At 38.7% G+C, this 20,663-nt stretch overlaps 1 protein-coding gene across 2 annotated transcripts in view; it reads left to right on the top strand.

Moving 5' to 3' along the window:
* dph1 (diphthamide biosynthesis 1) overlaps positions 1-20,663 on the top strand; it is a 309,721-nt gene that overhangs the window by 248,630 nt on the left and 40,428 nt on the right. For both annotated transcript variants that reach the window (XM_060898077.1, XM_060898076.1), the window contains 2 exons: positions 9,909-9,977; positions 15,605-15,761. In XM_060898077.1, the coding sequence (XP_060754060.1) occupies positions 9,909-9,977; positions 15,605-15,761 (226 nt within the window). The remainder of the gene's footprint in view (positions 1-9,908; positions 9,978-15,604; positions 15,762-20,663) is intronic.

Raw genomic sequence — 20,663 nt, 5'->3', positions numbered from 1 at the left:
TTCTAGCCATGTTTGTGGCTCTACTTTCAGTTTTGTTTGTGTTTTGTTTTTCTGTAAAATCACACACTCTTCCTGCACTTAGACCCGTCTACCGCCACATACCTGACAGAATACTTCACAGTCTCTGTGAAAACAGCGTGCTGCCCATTGCTCTGGTTACGTGTGTGTATGTGTGTGTTCAGTACTTCAGATGGGTTAAATGCAGAGAATTTCACTGTCCTTAAGTGTGGGTGTGATAGATAAAGTAGTTGTCGTTGTTCTTCCAACCTAGCTGGAGTTCTGTGTGAGGGGTTTTAGTCGAATACGGCATAATTGTAATCTGCTAAACAGGTTTTGGCTTGTTCATGTTTGTTCATGAGAAATTCCCAGGTATAAGAGACCCTGGATTGTGGGTTGCTGTTTTTTATCCCCTCCCCAAACGAAGTTTGGTGGGGATATAGAAATGGGTTCTGTCCTTCCACAGCCGGCCCAAGGCATAAGTGAATTAAGCGCCCGCTTAGGGCCCCACACACCACCAGGGGGCCCCCAAGAGCAGTTGGAATGCCCACCTGCGAAAATATTTTTAATTAAAAAAACGTAATATCAATGACATGATATAGCAGAAACAAAAGACACAAAATAACATTTTTTGTATCATTTTCATAGTTGGTACATTAGGTTAACTAATCCTTGCTGCTGGTTGCTGCCACTGCGCTCCTGCACAACCAGACGCACGTGACGTGACAGGAGTTATTCACTTCGGAAGATAGGTGCACGTGCAGAAGACTCTGATGTGGATGGCAATGCACTGGCTCTAGAAATAGAGTCTTCCTGAACTCCCCCAGTCAAAAATCACTGCGTTTGAACTACTGACCTTTCTGTCTCATAATGACATCTGTGAGTTATACCCCAATCTTTGGGTAGCTCTTAGGATTGCTTGCACTCTCCCAGTAACTGTAGCATCAGCAGAACGGAGCTTTTTGAAACTAAAATTAATCAAAAGCTACTTGAGATCTACAATGGCACAGGAAAGACTCAGTGGGCTTGCACTTATAAGTAGCAATAGCAAAGTTGGTCGGGAGATCTCCTATAATGACGTCATTGATGACTTTGCCTCCCGAAAAGCCAGGAAGCATAGATTTTGAAGGGAAATGATCAAGCACTGATGATGACAGGAAAAAGGACAAGTGTTGTCTTTCCGAACAGTGAGTTATTTTAGGCGAGTTTTCATATTTTCTCCTATAAATAGTTTTAAGTGCAACATAATAGGTGGTTGTTGTGTTATTGTTGATGTTATTATGCTGCAAATTTCTCTGTTCATTTTGTGAATTTATTTAAGATTTCTTTTAAGATGTAAGGTTTATTCCAGATTTTAAGATTTATTTATTATTTATTATTTAATAACGGTTACAAGTACTAAGTACTGTTTGTAAGAACTGTGTATGTTAGGTTTTGTTTTGCACATTAGTGCAAAATAAACTGGTTAACTTGTTTACATATACAGCGTCTTGTCTACTGATTTGTTGTTTTACTTACAAAATATGCCACACATCACTCTGAATATTTTATATTGCAATAGCCACAAGTTGCAGTATAATGTAAACCAACTAAAAACGCAGATTATGGTGGGTGGCTAGACTAACTAGACTAACTGTGTAGCCTAAGAAATAATAAGGCAGCTAGCAGTGTAGTTTTGGTGGTGTGGGGGGCCCCCAAATCAAATTCTGCTTAGGGCCCCTTAAAGGCTTGGGCCGGCCCTGTGTCCGTCTGTCCGTCCAGTCACGTTTTCGTATCCGGGCCCTATCTTTAAAACTATTGAAGATATCTTCATGAAACTTTGTATACATATCAAGCAACATGTGAACTGGTGCCTTTTGCTATTTTGGAGTTTTGTAAAAAAAAAAAAAAAAAAGAAATATTTTTCAACTTTCTACATAAAAAATAGATTTTGACTTGGTTTCTAAGAGCACTGTTCGTTTCCGGAGCATATATCCAAAACTATTCATGATATGGATTTGAAACTTGGTATACATGTTAACAAGGTGATGTCGATGTGCCTTTTCAGACCAAGAAATTTGAGAAATTTTAATTTTTCATGTTTCCATGGAAACAATTTCAGACTTAGTCTCTCAGGTTAGTCTTAGGGGTAGGTTTTGTTTCCGGAGCAGAACTTGAAAACTATGAGTGGCATGGTCTTGAAAGTTGGTATATGTGTTGATTAAGTAATGTATATGTGCCTTTTGATACTAAGAAATGTGAGAAATTTGAATTTTTAGCTCACCTGGACCAAAGATCCGGTGGGCTGCTGAGGTCAGTGTAAAGAGGTAGGGTTGGTTTCCTGCAACAGAACTTGAAAAATGTGACAAATAATATTTTGAAACTTGGTATATAGTTGGTATATCGGGCGGGGGATCTAGACAACTCTGTCTTCTTGGGTTTTTTTTTTATTCCTCTTTTTTTTCCCCTAGACTCGTAGCATAGTCTGATTTATTTATTTATTTATTTATTTATATATCTGGGAAAATCTTGTAGTGTTAGTGTGTAGAGTGAAAAGATGATCCAGGTCAGGAAAAAATGATAAATATGGTTGATTCGGGGTTTTTTGGTTTTGTTTTTTCAATGAATTCCAGTGTTAAGTTTGTTATTTGACAGTGGTACTCTTGTTGCATTGTTGTACTTATATTAATGCATGATGGAGCATTTAATGTTGAATATCAAACAATTTTCTTTTTTTTTTAATATACATTGACTGTTGGATACATGTTTTTTGTTTTGTTTTGGTAAGAGAGAATGTTGTGTATCAGGGTACAGGAGCTTGAGACATGCTTTTCATCAGTCTTCCTTTCGCCACTCCACTAGCCATTGACACACACACATGGGTATAGAGCGTATGACCTGAACACCACCGCACACAGTCCACCATCTCGCTTTAAATTCTGACATGGTGTCTACAAAACAGACGCACACTGCTCTAATTCTGCAGCCTCCCCTTTTTTCAGAACTTCCATTACACCAGGTATTATATTATACCCTCCCAACAGTAGCAAAAGATTAACGGCTAATTAAATCTTAAGATGTGGTGTATTTCAGGAGATGTTTTAGTATGTATGGAGGATGGGAATAATGGCCATGAGAAACGAGAGCTACCTATTAAATAATAGAAAAGCTCCTGCAGTCTGTCTCTATAGAGTTGAGGGATATATATACAGCTACCTCTCTGGGATGGAGGGTGAAGAAGTGTGTGTGTAGTGTGTTTTGACCCTGCTACCAGTGCTTTACAGAGCAGGGAGATCTGTCTCATGACAGTAACGAGCAGCAGGATCATTGCATGCGTCATGCTTTAAGAGAGGTTTAAAATGCTGAATGAGTGTTTTTCAAACCCGCGGCCTTGAATGAAACCCGGAACAGCGCTGGAGCAGTTCGCATCATCATACCAGAGCAACATGCCTCCCTATAGACAGCTATGCATTAAGGCAGGAGCTGTGGTCTATTAAAGTGCTTTGTGCTCATGTGATTTAGTTGCAGGACTGCTGAGGTACACATGCTGGCATTTCTGTTCACTCTGATAGGAGTGTGTAACAGCTATTACGTTTAAGTATCAGAGCAGCGAACCATATTGCACAGGGTTTGAGTGCATGTGCATTTTGGTCAGCAGTTTGCTCTTTCGGGTCCAGAGGGATGCCACTCTGCGAGTCCCGTCCGGTTTTTTGAAGCCTGGCTAATTAAGAGCTTTAGTTTGTTTTCCCTGAGGCCTCATTCAGGTGGTCCATGGCTTTATTTCCCACTTTTACCGATGGCACATTGACTGTCAACTTTCTCAACGTGTCAGCGAATGTGCTTAAAGGGGTACAAAATATAATATATACGGTTGCTGATGTGACAAAGTAACGTATTCTTAAGTCTTCTATCAAATTTATGTACTAGAAAACAACGAAATATCTTGGTAATTGTAAATATAATACTTTATACGCTAAACCGCACAAGAGTCGCCATTTTTAAAAGACCATGACGTCAGCGCTACCCACTGCACTCTCCGAAATGGAGGAGATAAGCGTGTAATCATGGCGTCAGGCGCATCAAGTGAAAGCGACAGCTCTGTCGAATCATACGAAGAGATCCCGCAAGACACACTGCAAGCAGGCTATGGCTTAGAAGGGTACCAGTTTGAACCTAGGAGAGGTACTCTCGACTCCGGTGATGAAATAAGAGAAGAAAGCTCGGATGACGGCGAGGATGAGACTGATGCTGACCATGGGCATGGCGAGCGTGGGGCAGAGCGTCTGCGTGCAGGTGACACGGCGTGGTGCTCGTGCGGAAAATGTAACGTGGAGTTGCTCACGTGTCCAGCAGAATTTATTTGCTGCAATGAGATAGGCGCCACCCGTGGACTTGCGAAATCGTCGCAAGAGGCAGAAACAGGTATTTCACATGTGCTATTCCCAACCTCAATGAGCCAACACAACCGGGCACATACATGCGTCATGAGTGTTACGCAGAGAAAATGAACGTGCATTCTGATTGGATAAAATTAATATCATGGCGGGCTGTTCAAACTGCGGAAATAGTTTGCTCGAGCTACTTTCAAAACACTATAACTTTCCAACCTTAGAACAAAAAACTTTTGTAAGTCTTGAATAAGGTTCATCAATGTGTGTTTTATTGTTATATTTACACTATATATTGCCCTCTGTTCCCCTTTAAGTGTACATTTAAAGCTCTTTGAAGAAATTTGGTTTGTCACTCTTTGAATTTTTATAATGGATACTGTACATATTCAAAGGCAAAAATATTCACATGGTGACTGCTCTGAAATACTGTGTGTAATTTATGCCTTTTATCTGTTTTCTGATTAATTACAAACTATTTTAGGTGTTGTAAAGAGTATTTAACAGATCATGTTTTAAAGTGAGTAATAGAAATAGCATCAACAATTTTAACAAAAATAGATCATGACCAACAGAGTAATGTAGACAGTGGATCAACGATGTAGAGAACAGTTTCTGTTGTAGGAACTCAACATTATTAACTATACAGTATAAACTATCACTGTTCTGTCATATACCGGTACCATGCATTATATGGTACACATTATATGGGTCTGGTTCAGAAACTGGGTACTGTGGGGGTAGCCCACTACATATACTCACAGTCAATAAACTATACAGCTTTGAATGGTGATGTTGGTTTTAATTTGAAATAAAATGAAAGAAATAATACAGATAAAACTAAATCTTTGATGTGAATATTCAGAATTTGGCAAAACATTCTACAAATTTGTGGGAAAATGGCGGCTTGATCTGGGACATGATAAATGGTTGACTACATCGCGTTCCCTTAAAAAGGCTGTAGTCCACTGAAAAGTCTACAGTTATCACTAATTGTATTTTAAGTTGTAACTTTATCCACCTAAGGATTGGTGCGCTCACAGAATAATCATAACCGTAATAAAACATCATGCAAAATATTTGATCACTGTTGTAACTCCATTTTCCGCAGACCCAAAACTAATACGATCGTGTGTTTTGATCTAAACAGAAAGCCTCAGGGTCGAGGTCACTACCTCGCCAAAAGTAGCAACTTAAAAACGAAAACTTAAACCGAAAGCTGAAAGTTAGGTATAGAATATGTTTCTTACAGAATATGTTACAATGGTAGCTGGTCTTGTATGAATTTCTGAGCTATAAAATGAGTCGTGGTCTATTTTTTACCGTAGCGTGTTATTTGTGTGCGGGGAAGGACACACATTAACAATTTGCATGTGTAGAATGGAATTTTCCACTCCAACAGTTAAAGTTGATCGTGCTTCCGTTTGCGGTCTTTCTGTTACGCGGGTGATCTGTTCGGACGTTATCACTGAAAAGGTGAGTTTTGACAGTTTTATTTTGTTTTAGTCTTGCAGTAGAAGGCAATAGAATGTTTCTTTTTCATCTTACTTTCATATTTCATAGTGTTTGCGTATTTTTGGCCAATATTTTGCAACCATGGTCAATTTAGATCGAACTTTTGATAGAATCTACGGCCAGTCATTTTGCCCCGCCCCCGCCTCGCACTCCGTCCGGTGCGGTAGTGATGTCCCGTTGCTCTCACACCGCAGCAGAGACCCGCGCGACCTTCAGCCGGTACAGTCACTGTTCTTTTACCAGCGCCGTTATTCTCATCTTTCCGGTGTGTTCTTGATTTTTCCATTGTGTCCTATTTCGCCATATCAAATACCCAAAATGTATCATATTATTCATATTTAAGTGAATAATCAATTCAGTCATCATAACTTGGCATTTTTAACCCAAGCAATCAAAAAGAGGAAATTTATTCAATATTTTCACTCATCTGTGAAGGAGGGGCTTTAATTCTTCATGATGGAGTTATTTTATATGGAAATCAATTTTACAAAAGCATTTGAATTGTAATCAAAAAAAATTTCCACAGTGGAGGGCAGATAAAGCAAGATGCTATCTTTATTCTTATTAAACATGACAAAAGAAACATTGAGTGTTAGGTAAATGCAAAAAAAAATAGGAAAATTAGAAAAAAAATGTTTTGACCATAATGTCCCAAATGAGGGACCAGTTTCTGAGACGGACCCATAAGCGAGAGCGGGGGGGATACATAAGTGAGCAGGAGCTCACAGTTGATCTTGTTAGTGTGTGTGTAAAATATAATATATATATACACACACACACACATATATATATATATATATATATATATATATATATATATATATATATATATATATATATGAGAGAAAGTATTGTGTGAAAGTCTCAGGCCCCCTATTTTTTCATACAAACTGTTATAGATTTATATTTTATAACTTCTACGTTATCAAGTCAGTACAAAAACATTTTAGAGTCCAAACGTTTGTTTTCCAGCACAAAATAAAATTTTACAGAAGAAGTTTGTATCTGAGCAGCATATTACATAAGACAGCATTTTTCAGATTAAAAAAGAAAACGTAATGAAGGCTGCTGGGTTTTGGTGCAAAATGAAGAAGCGAGTGTGACAGTCAAAGTGTCCAGAAGAGCTGGGGCTGGTTCTGTAAGATGCTCAGTAAAACCTACAGCTCACTTCCTTATCAAACTGCACTCACTGTACCTCAGACTACTTTTTTTTTTTTTTAAAGCAGAGGGTCATCTCACACCAAATATCGACTTTTTCATTTATTATGGATTACTGCAGTTTATAGTATTTTTTTTTAATGTTGAAACATTTCATTTCATTACTTTTTCAGCCATTTTTGGTCTACAGTATTTCTTTCCGTGTACCTCAGACTTTTGCACAGTACTGTGTCTCCTTTTTTCTGTCCACTGTGATCTGGAAAGGAGCGGTTCTGGGTTGGTCTGCTTATAAGACCATTTATAAGAATGTGAACTTGCCTTTGAGTCCATCTATGGAAGTCTTTTCACGCATACTTTCACAAATATTTTTAGCCAGCTGGTTGACCTGAGTTTTGTCATCTTGTTTGTACTTCTGTGTACATGGATTTACGATCCTGTGAGTATGTTAAACACAGGTGGCTGCACTGGCGTCTGCCATCATACTACCGTGTAACATGAGCATGCCTACTAAAAGACAGGAGATGGAGTGCAGAACAGAGTATTGGATAATGCTGATGATCGCTTCTTATTCAAGGTTATTATTCAGTGTGGCTGTGCTATTAAAGGTATTAAAGGCATCCACATAAACGACACACAATCCTGTCTTTTGGGAGGCATGTTTTTAGATTTTCTGAAAGCTGGTGGATGCACAGCATCATCGACGTGCTCAGGGCACTATTTACGATTTTGGAGAATTGCACATCAGCTAGTTGGTGTGCCTTTGCATGCTCCACTTACCCAGAAAACCCTCTCCGTATGCAAGTGTGCTTCAGAACAAAAAGTACAAGAGAATGTTTGTGTCATATTTATAAATGTTTATGATCTTAACTGCTAACGCTAGCTAAATGGCTATATAGGTAGACTAACTTAAGCGAACATAACACGTTTCTGAGAGGGGAGCAAATCATATCCTAAAGTCTTCACTGCTAACCAAGTAGCTGCAATGAAGTAGCCAGAAAAGATTTCAAAGAGGATTTTTCAGCAATATTTTATACATATTTAGCCACTGCCTAAAAGCAGATCTCCCGATGAGTGTAAAATCTGTTAGTAAATAATCCCATGTTATTTTTTAAAAAGCAAATTAAAACTGAGCGCTGGATTAAAAACGCATCTATCTTATGTAAATAAAGATATAAATTTCATTATCTGGTGGCCGAGTGTTTGAGATATTTTGCCTTGCAGTTACGATTGGGTTCCCTGTAGTGATGCACGTAGATCATTCATTCATATGGGCGTCGTATGGTCACACAAGCCATCAAAAATCAGGTCGATGCATGACCGTATTCTCTGAGGAATGGAGCTTCGCTCTGTAACAGGGAGCTCCGCTACAATCTTTACCTGCTAATTCCAATTATGTGGCTAATCTGGCAATATTTCTAAGAGGATATCTAGTCTTATTCTATCCACATTTACTGGATATAAGCAATTGCATGTTCTGATTGGCTACTCTACTACTAGGCTATCAGCTCATATACCGTGAGTAGAGAAAAACAAAATGGCGGAGCGTTTTGCTGAACCAACCGAGGACAAAATAAAACTCTACTCAAAAACAAAAGCCCCCCCCAAAAAAGCAACAAAATATGGAATAAAAGTATTTGATGGTAAGAACGTATCTTTTATTTTTCAAGAATTATTATTATAGCATTTTTAACAGATTGCTACTGTCGTTTCGCCGGTTTGCTTACATTCTAAGCGGAAATGATTTTATTGGGCGTTTTGTATAAAGTTTTTATTAAATAAAAATGCTCCGTTTCTCAAAATCCAGTGAATGTGGATAGAATAAAACAGTTATTCCACTCAATCTCATCATACATGGCTTATAGCCAACTCGGTGCTACACGCCTCGTCAGCTATCAGCTCATGTACGACTCAGTTTCGTGGAATAACTGTTAAATATTCCAGCTAACTGACATTAGCTAACCAGACAAAACTTACAAAAAGATACACGTCATACCATGCTTCCATTTTTCACTGCTAATGCTCGCAATTTGCTAGCACGTGGAGGATTTCTGTTCACATGCTTACACATTTGTAATCTTCACTGCTAAGGCTAGCCAACTCGCTTAAGTGAACTAACATGGCAGAATTTCAGAGTCATCAACACGCATGAATCTAGTTTAACAGTTAATGCTATCTAGTTGGCTAACATAAGCTAACTTGGCAGAATATTTCCCATTTTTTCACTCTCAATCTTTGTGTGACGTTACAAAACTTGGCTTGCTAGGGCGTCGTGGCTCAGGTGGATAAGGCGCCATACCATAATTCCGGGGACCTGGGTTCAATTCCGACCCGAGGTCATTTCCCGATCCCTCCCCGTCTCTCTCTCCCACTCGTTTCCTGTCCTGTCTCTACACTGTCCTATCCAATAAAGGTGAAAAAAAGGCCAAAAAATATCTTTAAAAAAAAAAAACTTGGCTTGCTCATCTATTTTTGCAACAAATGGGTAGATAAAAATAAATCTTCAAATGAACCTGAACAAAAGCAGCCAACATTGAGCTTCATTGTTTGATACAGATGGACAGTGTACTATTGCTCATGTTGTGTGTGTGTGGCGTAGTATGAAGGTTAGAGACTTGTTCATACTTAATTACTGCATTCAAATTTATTTAAGTTATATATCATTTTCAGACTGTTTTTACAGCTGGAGTGTGTGTGTGTTCTTAACTGCAGGTGCGCTGCATCTGTGTGCATGTAAGTGTGTGTATGTGGGCCCCGCCCTAAACCCCACATGCCCTTGCTGCTGTCCATGCTGTAGTCCAGTATACTGGGCTTTGTTTTCTTTCCCAACCCCTCCTTCCCCTGTCTGATAATAGCATATGTTTGCCAAGACAGATACCTTGGGGATGGAAGATTTCACTTGGAATCAATCATGATCGCCAATCCAGATGTCCCAACTTACAGGTAAACCTCAGAGATCCTGCACAAAGAAATTATCAGTGCAGTTTGTCTACTCATTAAAGAAGATCTCCACCTTGAAAGATATTAATATGGTTAAAGAAAAATTATCTGACATGCTTCGGAATCGCGAATTTGGTGGTTGGTGCTGTTTTTATCCCCCGCTGGCTGAAAGGCCCGAGGGGGGGGATTATGTCGTGGCGATGTCCGTCCGTCCCGGGAAGGGTGCTCACATTCTGAAATCAACTCCTCTTACAATTTTTGGAGGAATTTCATGAAACTTGGTAGGATTATTTGTTATATGTCGGAAATACGCATATTGTAATTTCGTTAAATTGGGTCACGTTTTACCAGAGTTACAGCCCTTGATTAACAAAATTATACTTTGACAGTTTCCTGAGAGTGTGTTTTCCTTCTGAAATCAACTCCTCTCAATTTTTGGACGAATTTCACCAAACCTGGCAAAAGGCATTGTTATATGTCGGGAGTACGCATATTGTTATTTTGTTCAATTCGGTCGCATTTTACCAGAGCTGTGGCCCTTGATTAACAGCCTTACAATTTCGTGAAGTTGTGCTTGCCTTATGATGTTTACCTGTGCTTGCCTTCTGGTAAAAAGCAACCGAATTGAACAAAATAACAATATGCGTACTACCGACATATAACACTGACTTTTGCCAGGTTTGGTGAAATTCGTCCAAAAATTGAGAGGAGTTGATTTCAGAAGGAAAGCACACTCTCATGAAACTGTCAAAGTATAATTTTGTTAATCAAGGGCTGTAACTCTGGTAAAATGTGACCCAATTTAACGAAATTACAATATGCGTATTTCCAACATATAACAAAGAATCCTGCCAAGTTTGGTGAAATTCCTCCAAAAATTGAGAGGAGTGGATTTCAGAAGGAAAGCAGACTCTTCATGAAATTGTCAAAGTATAATTTTGTATAATCCTCTCACAATTTGTGGAGGAATTTCTCGAAGCTTGGCTAAAGGCCTTGTTATACGACAGTAATATGCACATTGTGATTTAATTTCGTTTGTGAAAATTTTACCAGAGTTTTGACCCTTGTTTAAATAACTTGTACTTTGACAATTTCATGAGGGTGCATGTTCTTCTGAAATCAACTCCTCTGTGGAGGAATTTCACCAAACTTGGCAAAAGGCTTTGTTATATGACAGTTATACACATATTGAAATTTCATTTAATTTGGGCAAATTTTTCCCAGAGTTATGCCCTTGATTATTAACAGAGTTGTACTTTGGCAATTTCATCAAGGTGTGCTTGCTTTCTGAAATCAACTTCCCTTACAGTTTTTATCCCCCACTGGCCAAAAGGCCTGAAGGGGGATTATGTCATGTCGATGTCCATCCGCCCATCCTGGGAAGGGTACTCACCTTCTGAAATCAACTCCTCTCACAATTTTTGGAGGAATTTCACGAAACTTGACAGGATTCTTTGTTATATGTTGGTAATACGTATATTGTAATTTTGTTCAATTCAGTCGCATTTTACCAGAGTTATGGCCTAGTTGCCAGCAGGGGATCTTGTGTTCTCAGAGCACTCTTGTTCATTCTTCCTGTAAGAAGTTAGACCGTGCTAGTGCACTTAGAATAGCATTTACCATCAAGTCCGGTGGAATGACGCAGCGTGAAGTTTAAATATGTTTAAATGTACATTCCTGTGCCCAGTTTGTTGTCATACATTATAAAAGTTTCAACTGAATTGGGCATTTGTGTGTGGGGGGAAAAACAGTTGTGTTCACCAATCTTTTAAATGGTTTCATCTATTCTCGTTTTAAAGACTTTCTCGTATTATCAAGCATCGACAGACTATAAAAAATGTTAAAAGAACTCTGTGGCATTTATTGGCTACCATACCGTACAGAGCACACCTCTTCCTCTAGAGATCGGCACATGCATCATTCCACCGGACATTAACGCTGCTGTAGAAAACACCAGGTGAGTGAAAAATTCTGCTGTCCTTAGTCATTTCTCGTGAATCTTTTTTCCCCTTTTTCTTCATGAATGAATGTATAAATGGCCCACCTACAAATAAAAACACCTAAGATAGAATAAACGATCTGTTTGATTACAACCGGGAACAGAAAGCTTAGGTGCGTCAATCCACCGGACAGTATTGTAATAGGAGAAGAGATTTCAAATGTAAGTGATAAATTTAAGTCAGGTTTCACTGCTAGCTTCTCAAACCAAAAAAGCAAGAGTTTCATTTCTCACCAATTTTCCAGCAGTGTTCAATGTCATATTAATGACGAGTCCAGCACAAATGTAGTGGAGACAACAAACAATGGCCTTCGAGTCCCAGAATGCAATGCAGTTGTGCTTAGTTACAGCTCAGCTAGTTAGTGATCTATGAGATGATGAGCACAATGGTATGAATATATTAGTCTGAAAGTTGAAGTTCTGGACCTGTTTTAAAAGAGTGTACAGATGAGAGAGAGAGAGATGGAGTAAAGGACTAAAACTGCTGCATCAGTCTCTAAGTGGAGATGAAGCAAATCTCATTGGTGCTCCATTCAGCAGGTCCTCAAACAGCATTGTGGGTCACATGGCAGTCATCGTCAACATGAATGTCATGGCATTATTGGGCTTTTAATGATTTCTTTGAACTGTTCTTTTAATGTGGCACAATGATTGTACAGTACCAGTCAAAAGTTTGTACCCCCCTGCTCATTCACAGGTTTTTCTCGAATTGAACTACAACCCTGATTCCAAAAAAGTTGGGACAAAGTACAAATTGTGAATAAAAACGGAATGCAGTAATTTACAAATCTCAAAAACTGATATTGTATTCACAATAGAACATAGACAACATATCAAATGTCGAAAGTGAGAGATTTTGAAATTTCATGCCAAATATTGGCTCATTTGAAATTTCATGACAGCAACACATCTCAAAAAAGTTGGGACAGGGGCAATAAGAGGCTGGAAAAGTTAAAGGTACAAAAAAGGAACAGCTGGAGGACCAAATTGCAACTCATTAGGTCAATTGGCAATAGGTCATTAACATGACTGGGTATAAAAAGAGCATCTTGGAGTGGCAGCGGGTCTCAGAAGTAAAGATGGGAAGAGGATCACCAATCCCCCTAATTCTGCGCCGACAAATAGTGGAGCAATATCAGAAAGGAGTTTGACAGTGTAAAATTGCAAAGAGTTTTAACATATCATCATCTACAGTGCATAATATCATCAAAAGATTCAGAGAATCTGTGCGTAAGGGTCAAGGCCGGAAAACCATACTGGGTGCCCATGATCTTCGGGCCCTTAGACAGCACTGCATCACATACAGGCATGCTTCTGTATTGGAAATCACAAAATGGGCTCAGGAATATTTCCAGAGAACATTATCTGTGAACACAATTCATCGTGCCATCCGCCGTTGCCAGCTAAAACTCTATAGTTCAAAGAAGAAGCCGTATCTAAACATGATCCAGAAGCGCAGACGTCTTCTCTGGGTCAAGGCTCATTTAAAATGGACTGTGGCAAAGTGGAAAACTGTTCTGTGGTCAGATGAATCAAAATTTGAAGTTCTTTATGGAAATCAGGGACGCCGTGTCATTCGGACTAAAGAGGAGAAGGACGACCCAAGTTGTTATCAGCGCTCAGTTCAGAAGCCTGCATCTCTGATGGTATGGGGTTGCATTAGTGTGTGTGGCATGGGCAGCTTACACATCTGGAAAGACACCATCAATGCTGAAAGGTATATCCAGGTTCTAGAGCAACATATGCTCCCATCCAGACGACGTCTCTTTCAGGGAAGACCTTGCATTTTCCAACATGACAATGCCAAACCACATACTGCATCAATTACTGCATCATGGCTGCGTAGAAGAAGGGTCCGGGTACTGAACTGGCCAGCCTGCAGTCCAGATCTTTCACCCATAGAAAACATTTGGCGCATCATAAAACGGAAGATACGACAAAAAAGACCTAAGACAGTTGACCAACTAGAATCCTACATTAGACAAGAATGGGTTAGCATTCCTATCCCTAAACTTGAGCAACTTGTCTCCTCAGTCCCCAGACGTTTACAGACTGTTGTAAAGAGAAAAGGGGATGTCTCACAGTGGTAAACATGACCTTGTCCCAACTTTTTTGAGATGTGTTGTTGTCATGAAATTTAAAATCACCTAATTTTTCTCTTTAAATGATACATTTTCTCAGTTTAAACATTTGATATGTCATCTATGTTCTATTCTGAATAAAATATGGAATTTTGAAACTTCCACATCATTGCATTCCGTTTTTATTTACAATTTGTACTTTGTCCCAACTTTTTTGGAATCGGGGTTGTAGTTTCTACATTGTAGAACAATACTGAAGACATCAAAACTATGAAATAACATCTGGAACATCTATGGAATTATGTGGTAATCAAAAAGTGTTAAAATAACAAAATATGTGTCATATTTTAGATTCTTCAAAGTAGTCACCATTTACCTTGATGGCGCTTTGCACGCTATTGGTGTTGCCCTGTGTCCGAAATCACTCCCTACTCACTATATAGTGGCCTATATAGTGAGGTCGCCATTTTGTAGTGCTGTCCGAATGTATAGTGAGATTATTACACCCTATATAGTGCACTCAAAGTATCCCACAATGCATCACGAAAAGTAGTGTACAACCGATGGTCACTAACCAAGCAATATATCCTATTATGCATTGCAGTCGCGCTGAAAGAAATCAAATCAAAAGCCTCAAATTTGATTTAATAAAAGGCAGCGGTAAAGAAGAAAGTATTCAGCCTTGATTTAAAAGAACTGAAAGATGCAGCAGACACAAAGTACTTTGTATTTATTAATGTGGGAAATACGCTCAGTATAATATGGATTTATTGCAAAAATACATGCATGTATTTATTATTTTGAAAACCCACCAGCCGGCTAATCTGGCATGTTTCAATTGTGCGATAGTAATAACATAAATAACGGCGCGACGGATTAGTGTCCAAAAGTGTTGGTTTTTTTTTTTTCATTTTACCAATGAGCTCACTGTATAGTCCTCTATATAGTAATTCCCTATGGGAGTAGTGATTAGTGAACGAGTGAATGATTTCGGACGCAGGGATTATCTTAACCAGCTTCATGAGGTAGTCGCCTGGAATGCTTTTCAATTAACAGGTGTGCCTCGTCAAACGTTAGTTAGTGGACAAGTTTCTTGCCTTCTTAATGCATTTGAAGTAATCACAGTAAATAGTCTGGTAAATAATAAAAATACAAATATTAAACTAGCCCTCTTCCAGCCACAACTGTAGTAATCCATATTACATCAAGAACCGCTCAACTAAATAAAGAGAAATGACATAATCATTACTTTAAGACACGAAGTGACTTTTAATGAATAAAAATATAGAAAAAAAACCCCAAAATATTGAATTAAAGTGTGTCCAAACTTTTGACTGGTACTGTATGCAAACGTCTGACTGCAATTGTAGGAAACCATTAACCAAAGTGAAAATGGACCATATTGATGAAGTTTAAATTTAGTCCGCTAGGAAGTTTGTTACAAAATAAATCTTGGAAGATTAATGAGCAAGATTTTCCTTTGAATGTATAATGCATGTATTCAGCCTTGCTCTGTATGATGGCGACGCAATGAACAGTGTTTTTTGCAGGTATGATCCCTACAGTAAGGTTTTCTCTCGAGAGTATTATGACCATGGAGCCATGCGTGCCAACAGACTGCAGGCCATAGAGACGGCGCGCTCAGCCCAGAGGTGGGGTCTGATTCTGGGCACACTTGGTCGCCAGGGCAATCCCAAAATCTTGGAGGTGAGATATTGATTTGATATCTGATAAAATTACAGTCCCCTCTCAAAGTATTTGAACAGCAAGGCCTATCCACCCATCATCCATCCATCCATCCATCCATCCACCCACCCACCCACTACATCGTACATGGTGTATGAGACCAAAAAGATGAATATGAGACGTTGGCCCAGTATTTCAGCTTTCATTTCCAGATAATTACATCTAGATGTGTTGAACAATTTCGAACATGGCACCTTTGGTGGTTGGACCACCCAGTTTTTATATGAGCAAAAGTATTATAACAGATAGTCTCAAAATAAATGGCATCGGACTGGTTAAGTTCTGGGGATTGACTTGACCAGTCTAAAACCTTCTACTTTTTACCCCCTGATGAAGTTCTTTGTTGTTCTGGCAGTGTTTGTGGCCTCTATATTTCAGGTCTCAAAGCCTTCTTTGAACAGTAGGTTGTAATACTTTCTCCGTTGCCCTGTGGTGGTTGTTGGTGATGTCATGACTGTTGTTTTGGGTTTTTCTTCACAGCTCAACAACAGTTGTCATTAACTGCTGTTGCCTTGGCTGACCTGTTCGATGTCATTGTGGTGTCTTTCTTTTGCAGGACATTCCAAATATGTGTATTGGCTATGCCCAATGCTTGTGCAATGGCTCTGATCGATTTTACCTCTTTTCTCAAGTTCAAAATAGCTTGCTTTTCTCCCATAGACAACTTTCTGGTCTTCATGTTGGTTTATCTTTTTTTAAACAACAAATGCAGTCTTCACAGGCATAACCCAGGGTTCACACATTTAGAGCAAGGAATTTTTTGAACAATCAATCTAACAGGGCACACCTGGGCAACAGGAAACACCCGTCAGTCACATGTTCCAAGATTTTTTGATCACTTGAAAAATGGGTGGGTACAAACAAAAGGTACCATGTTCTAAATTGTTTAACACATCTGGATGTAAATATCAGCAAATTAAAGCTGTAATTCTGCTTTATCATCTTATGTTCACCTTTTGATCTCGGCTACAAATGTCTTCAGTGTGTAACAAAAACAAAATAGTTGGCCTGCCCATTCCAGTCTTTAAGAAGGGGACTATGTACAGTATGTAGGCGTGTGTATCCACAGTCACTGGATATGAGCAATCGTGCACTGTAATTGGCTACTCTATTACTAGGATATCAGCTCATATACCATGAGTAGTGAAAAATAAAATAGCGGAGCACATCAAGTCAGATACATCACTTTATCAAGTATTTAAAAGAAACAGAAATATCTAAAAGAATATAGTCTCCCGCTCACCCCCCCAATATCGCCTGTTCCACACTCCAGCCCAGTCGGTGGCAGTACCACACTTTTAAGTTAGTTTGCCAACCGCCAAAAAAAAACCCTAAAGAAGAAGAAAACCCCCAAAAGATAGAAAATAAGCAGCAAAATATGGAATAAAAGTATTTGATGATAAGAACATATCCTTTTTTTATTTTTCAAGAATTATTTTTATTGCATTTTTCACAAATGGCTCCTGTCATTTTGCCAGTTTGTTTACATTCTAAGCTGAATAATTTTGTCAGATGTTTTGTATAAAGTTTTTATTTATCGAATAAGCAAAGAACTAAAATAAAAATGCTCCGTTTCTCAAAATCCAGTGAATGTGGATAGAATACAACCCCGATTCCAAAAAAGTTGGGAAAAAGTACACATTGTAAATAAAAACGGAAGGCAATGATGTGGCAGTTTTCTAAATTCCATATTTTATTCAGAATAAAACATAGATGACATATCAAATGTTTAAACTGAGAAAATGTATCATTTAAAGAGAAAAATTAGGTGATTTTAAATTTCATGACAACAACACATCTCAAAAAAGTTGGGACAAGGCCATGTTTACCACTGTGAGACATCCCCTTTTCTCTTTACAACAGTCTGTAAACGTCTGGGGACTGAGGAGACAAGTTGCTCAAGTTTAGGGATAGGAATGTTAACCCATTCTTGTCTAATGTAGGATTCTAGTTGCTCAGCTGTCTTAGGTCTTTTTTGTCGTATCTTCCGTTTTATGATGCGCCAAATGTTTTCTATGGGTGAAAGATCTGGACTGCAGGCTGGCCAGTTCAGTACCCGGACCCTTCTTCTACGCAGCCATGATGCTGTAATTGATGCAGTATGTGGTTTGGCATTGTCATGTTGGAAAATGCAAGGTCTTCCCTGAAAGAGACGTCGTCTGGATGGGAGCATATGTTGCTCTAGAACCTGGATATACCTTTCAGCATTGATGGTGTCTTTCCAGATGTGTAAGCTGCCCATGCCACACGCACTAATGCAACCCCATACCATCAGAGATGCAGGCTTCTGAACTGAGCGCTGATAACAACTTGGGTCGTCCTTCTCCTCTTTAGTCCGAATGACACGGCGTCCCTGATTTCCATAAAGAACTTCAAATTTTGATTCATCTGACCACAGAACAGTTTTCCACTTTGCCACAGTCCATTTTAAATGAGCCTTGGCCCAGAGAAGACGTCTGCGCTTCTGGATCATGTTTAGATACGGCTTCTTCTTTGAACTATAGAGTTTTAGCTGGCAACGGCGGATGGCACGGTGAATTGTGTTCACAGATAATGTTCTCTGGAAATATTCCTGAGCCCATTTTGTGATTTCCAATACAGAAGCATGCCTGTATGTGATGCAATGCCGTCTAAGGGCCCGAAGATCACGGGCACCCAGTATGGTTTTCCGGCCTTGACCCTTACGCACAGAGCTTCTTCCAGATTCTCTGAATCTTTTGATGATATTATACACTGTAGATGATGATATGTTCAAACTCTTTGCAATTTTACACTGTCGAACTCCTTTCTGATATTGCTCCACTATTTGTCGGCGCAGAATTAGGGGGATTGGTGATCCTCTTCCCATCTTTACTTCTGAGAGCCGCTGCCACTCCAAGATGCTCTTTTTATACGCAGTCATGTTAATGACCTATTGCCAATTGACCTAATGAGTTGCAATTTGGTCCTCCAGCTGTTCCTTTTTTGTACCTTTAACTTTTCCAGCCTCTTATTGCCCCTGTCCCAACTTTTTTGAGACGTGTTGCTGTCATGAAATTTCAAATGAGCTAATATTTGGCATGACATTTCAAAATGTCTCACTTTCGACATTTGATATGTTGTCTATGTTCTATTGTGAATACAATATCAGTTTTTGAGATTTGTAAATTATTGCATTCCGTTTTTATTTACAATTTGTACTTTGTCCCAACTTTTTTGGAATCGGGGTTGTAAAACAGTTATTCCACTCAATCTTGTCGTACATGGCTTATGAGCTCATGTATGACTCGATTCCGTGGAATAACTGTTAAGCGTGTGTGTGTGTGTGTGTGTGTGTGTGTGTGCTTTTTAAACTAGATTTCACATTTCCATTCAGTAAAAGCCCTTAGAAATCCCTCCAAGCATGTGTCTACAGTCTCTTGTTTTTTGCTGTAATGGAATGTGAGTGGGGTCTTAATCAGTACTCAGGATTGGGAGGTGTCTTTTTCAACACCCCATCACTCCCTTCGCCTCTTTTGATCTGCTCGTTTTTGTTTTTCTCTCATGTATTGTGTTTCACTTTGTTTTGACTGATCCTATCTTAATTGGTATGCATAGGCGAAGGAAGAGAGAGACTCGCGGATCTCCCGTTTTGCTGTCAAATGAGATTTTTAAGCCAACACAAATCTCTCTCTGACTCTCATAACACCGTCTCCCAAATGAGAGCTATACGAATACCAATCTCAGACAAATAGACGTTCAGATGGATATTCTGATGGAATAGATCTGTAGCCATTGTCTGTCTGTGTCTGGGAGAGCAAGGCATTAGTTACTGTCAGCCTTCAGATGTCAAACTGTCATATGAGGGGGGAAAATTATTGAACTTGGAAAAATTGAAACTAGAGGTGATCCTTGGAAATGCATTGTTAAAAATCAGTCTAGTCAATTTCTTTTGTACAGTGCCTTTTATTATAAGAACTGATTCAAAGCAGCTTCGTGAAGGAGTAAAAACAGGAAATGTAAAGTATAAATCAGATAAGGTAGCAAAGTAAAAGTGCAATGCTAATATAAAGTAACATAAGAAATGGCTAATGTTTACAGTCTTAACTGCTAATGCTAAATTGATGGCTAATCTGCACTGTTTCTAAGAGGGTGTGTATAATATATATAAAGTGTGTGTGTGTGTAATGTCGTATTCATCAATGTTATGTTGGCATCTTCATTGCAAAAGCTAGCCATCTAGCCAGTGTTGGCTAACCAGACAAAACTTCCATAAGGATGTTTTAATCATGCTCAGAAGCCTCTCCAGTCTTAAATGCTAATGTCAGATAGTTAGCTAACATGAACTAACCTGACCCGAATTCTAAGAGGATTTCTATTCGTCGTTTTAAAATTCTTAATTTGCGCTGCTGATGGTAATGCGGGATTTTATAAACACTTATAAGCAAATCATAAACACTTGTGAAAATAATTTTTCTACAGATGCTAACTAGATGGCTAACATACGCTTACCTGACGGGATATTTCACGTAACCTTTTGTGTGCCGTTAGAAATCTAGTTCGACTGAGAAAAACCTGAAGTGCACGGGTACCTAAACATTAACAGCAATTGTAAAAAGGGTTTATTAATAATAATAATAAAGCCATAGACAAATGATTTAAAACTATTGTATACAGTCCCTGGGCATTTTATTACCTGTACACTGCAAAAAATGATTTCTTGTTGAGAGAAAATATCTTTAATATGGGTGAATTTATCTATTATTTCTTATTAGAAGTTTACTAGAACTCAAATATAAGATTATTTAGCTTACTTTGAGACACTTTTACTAATTTCAAGCCTTAAATTTTCTTATTCTATTGGCAGATAATTTTGCTTCTTTCTAGAATTGAATGCTTAAAATG

Source organism: Neoarius graeffei, chromosome 17, assembly GCF_027579695.1.
Source record: "Neoarius graeffei isolate fNeoGra1 chromosome 17, fNeoGra1.pri, whole genome shotgun sequence".
Lineage (NCBI taxonomy): Eukaryota > Metazoa > Chordata > Actinopteri > Siluriformes > Ariidae > Neoarius > Neoarius graeffei.
The sequence above is the reverse complement of the archived record's forward strand: the minus strand, read 5'-3'. Positions and strand labels throughout refer to the sequence as shown.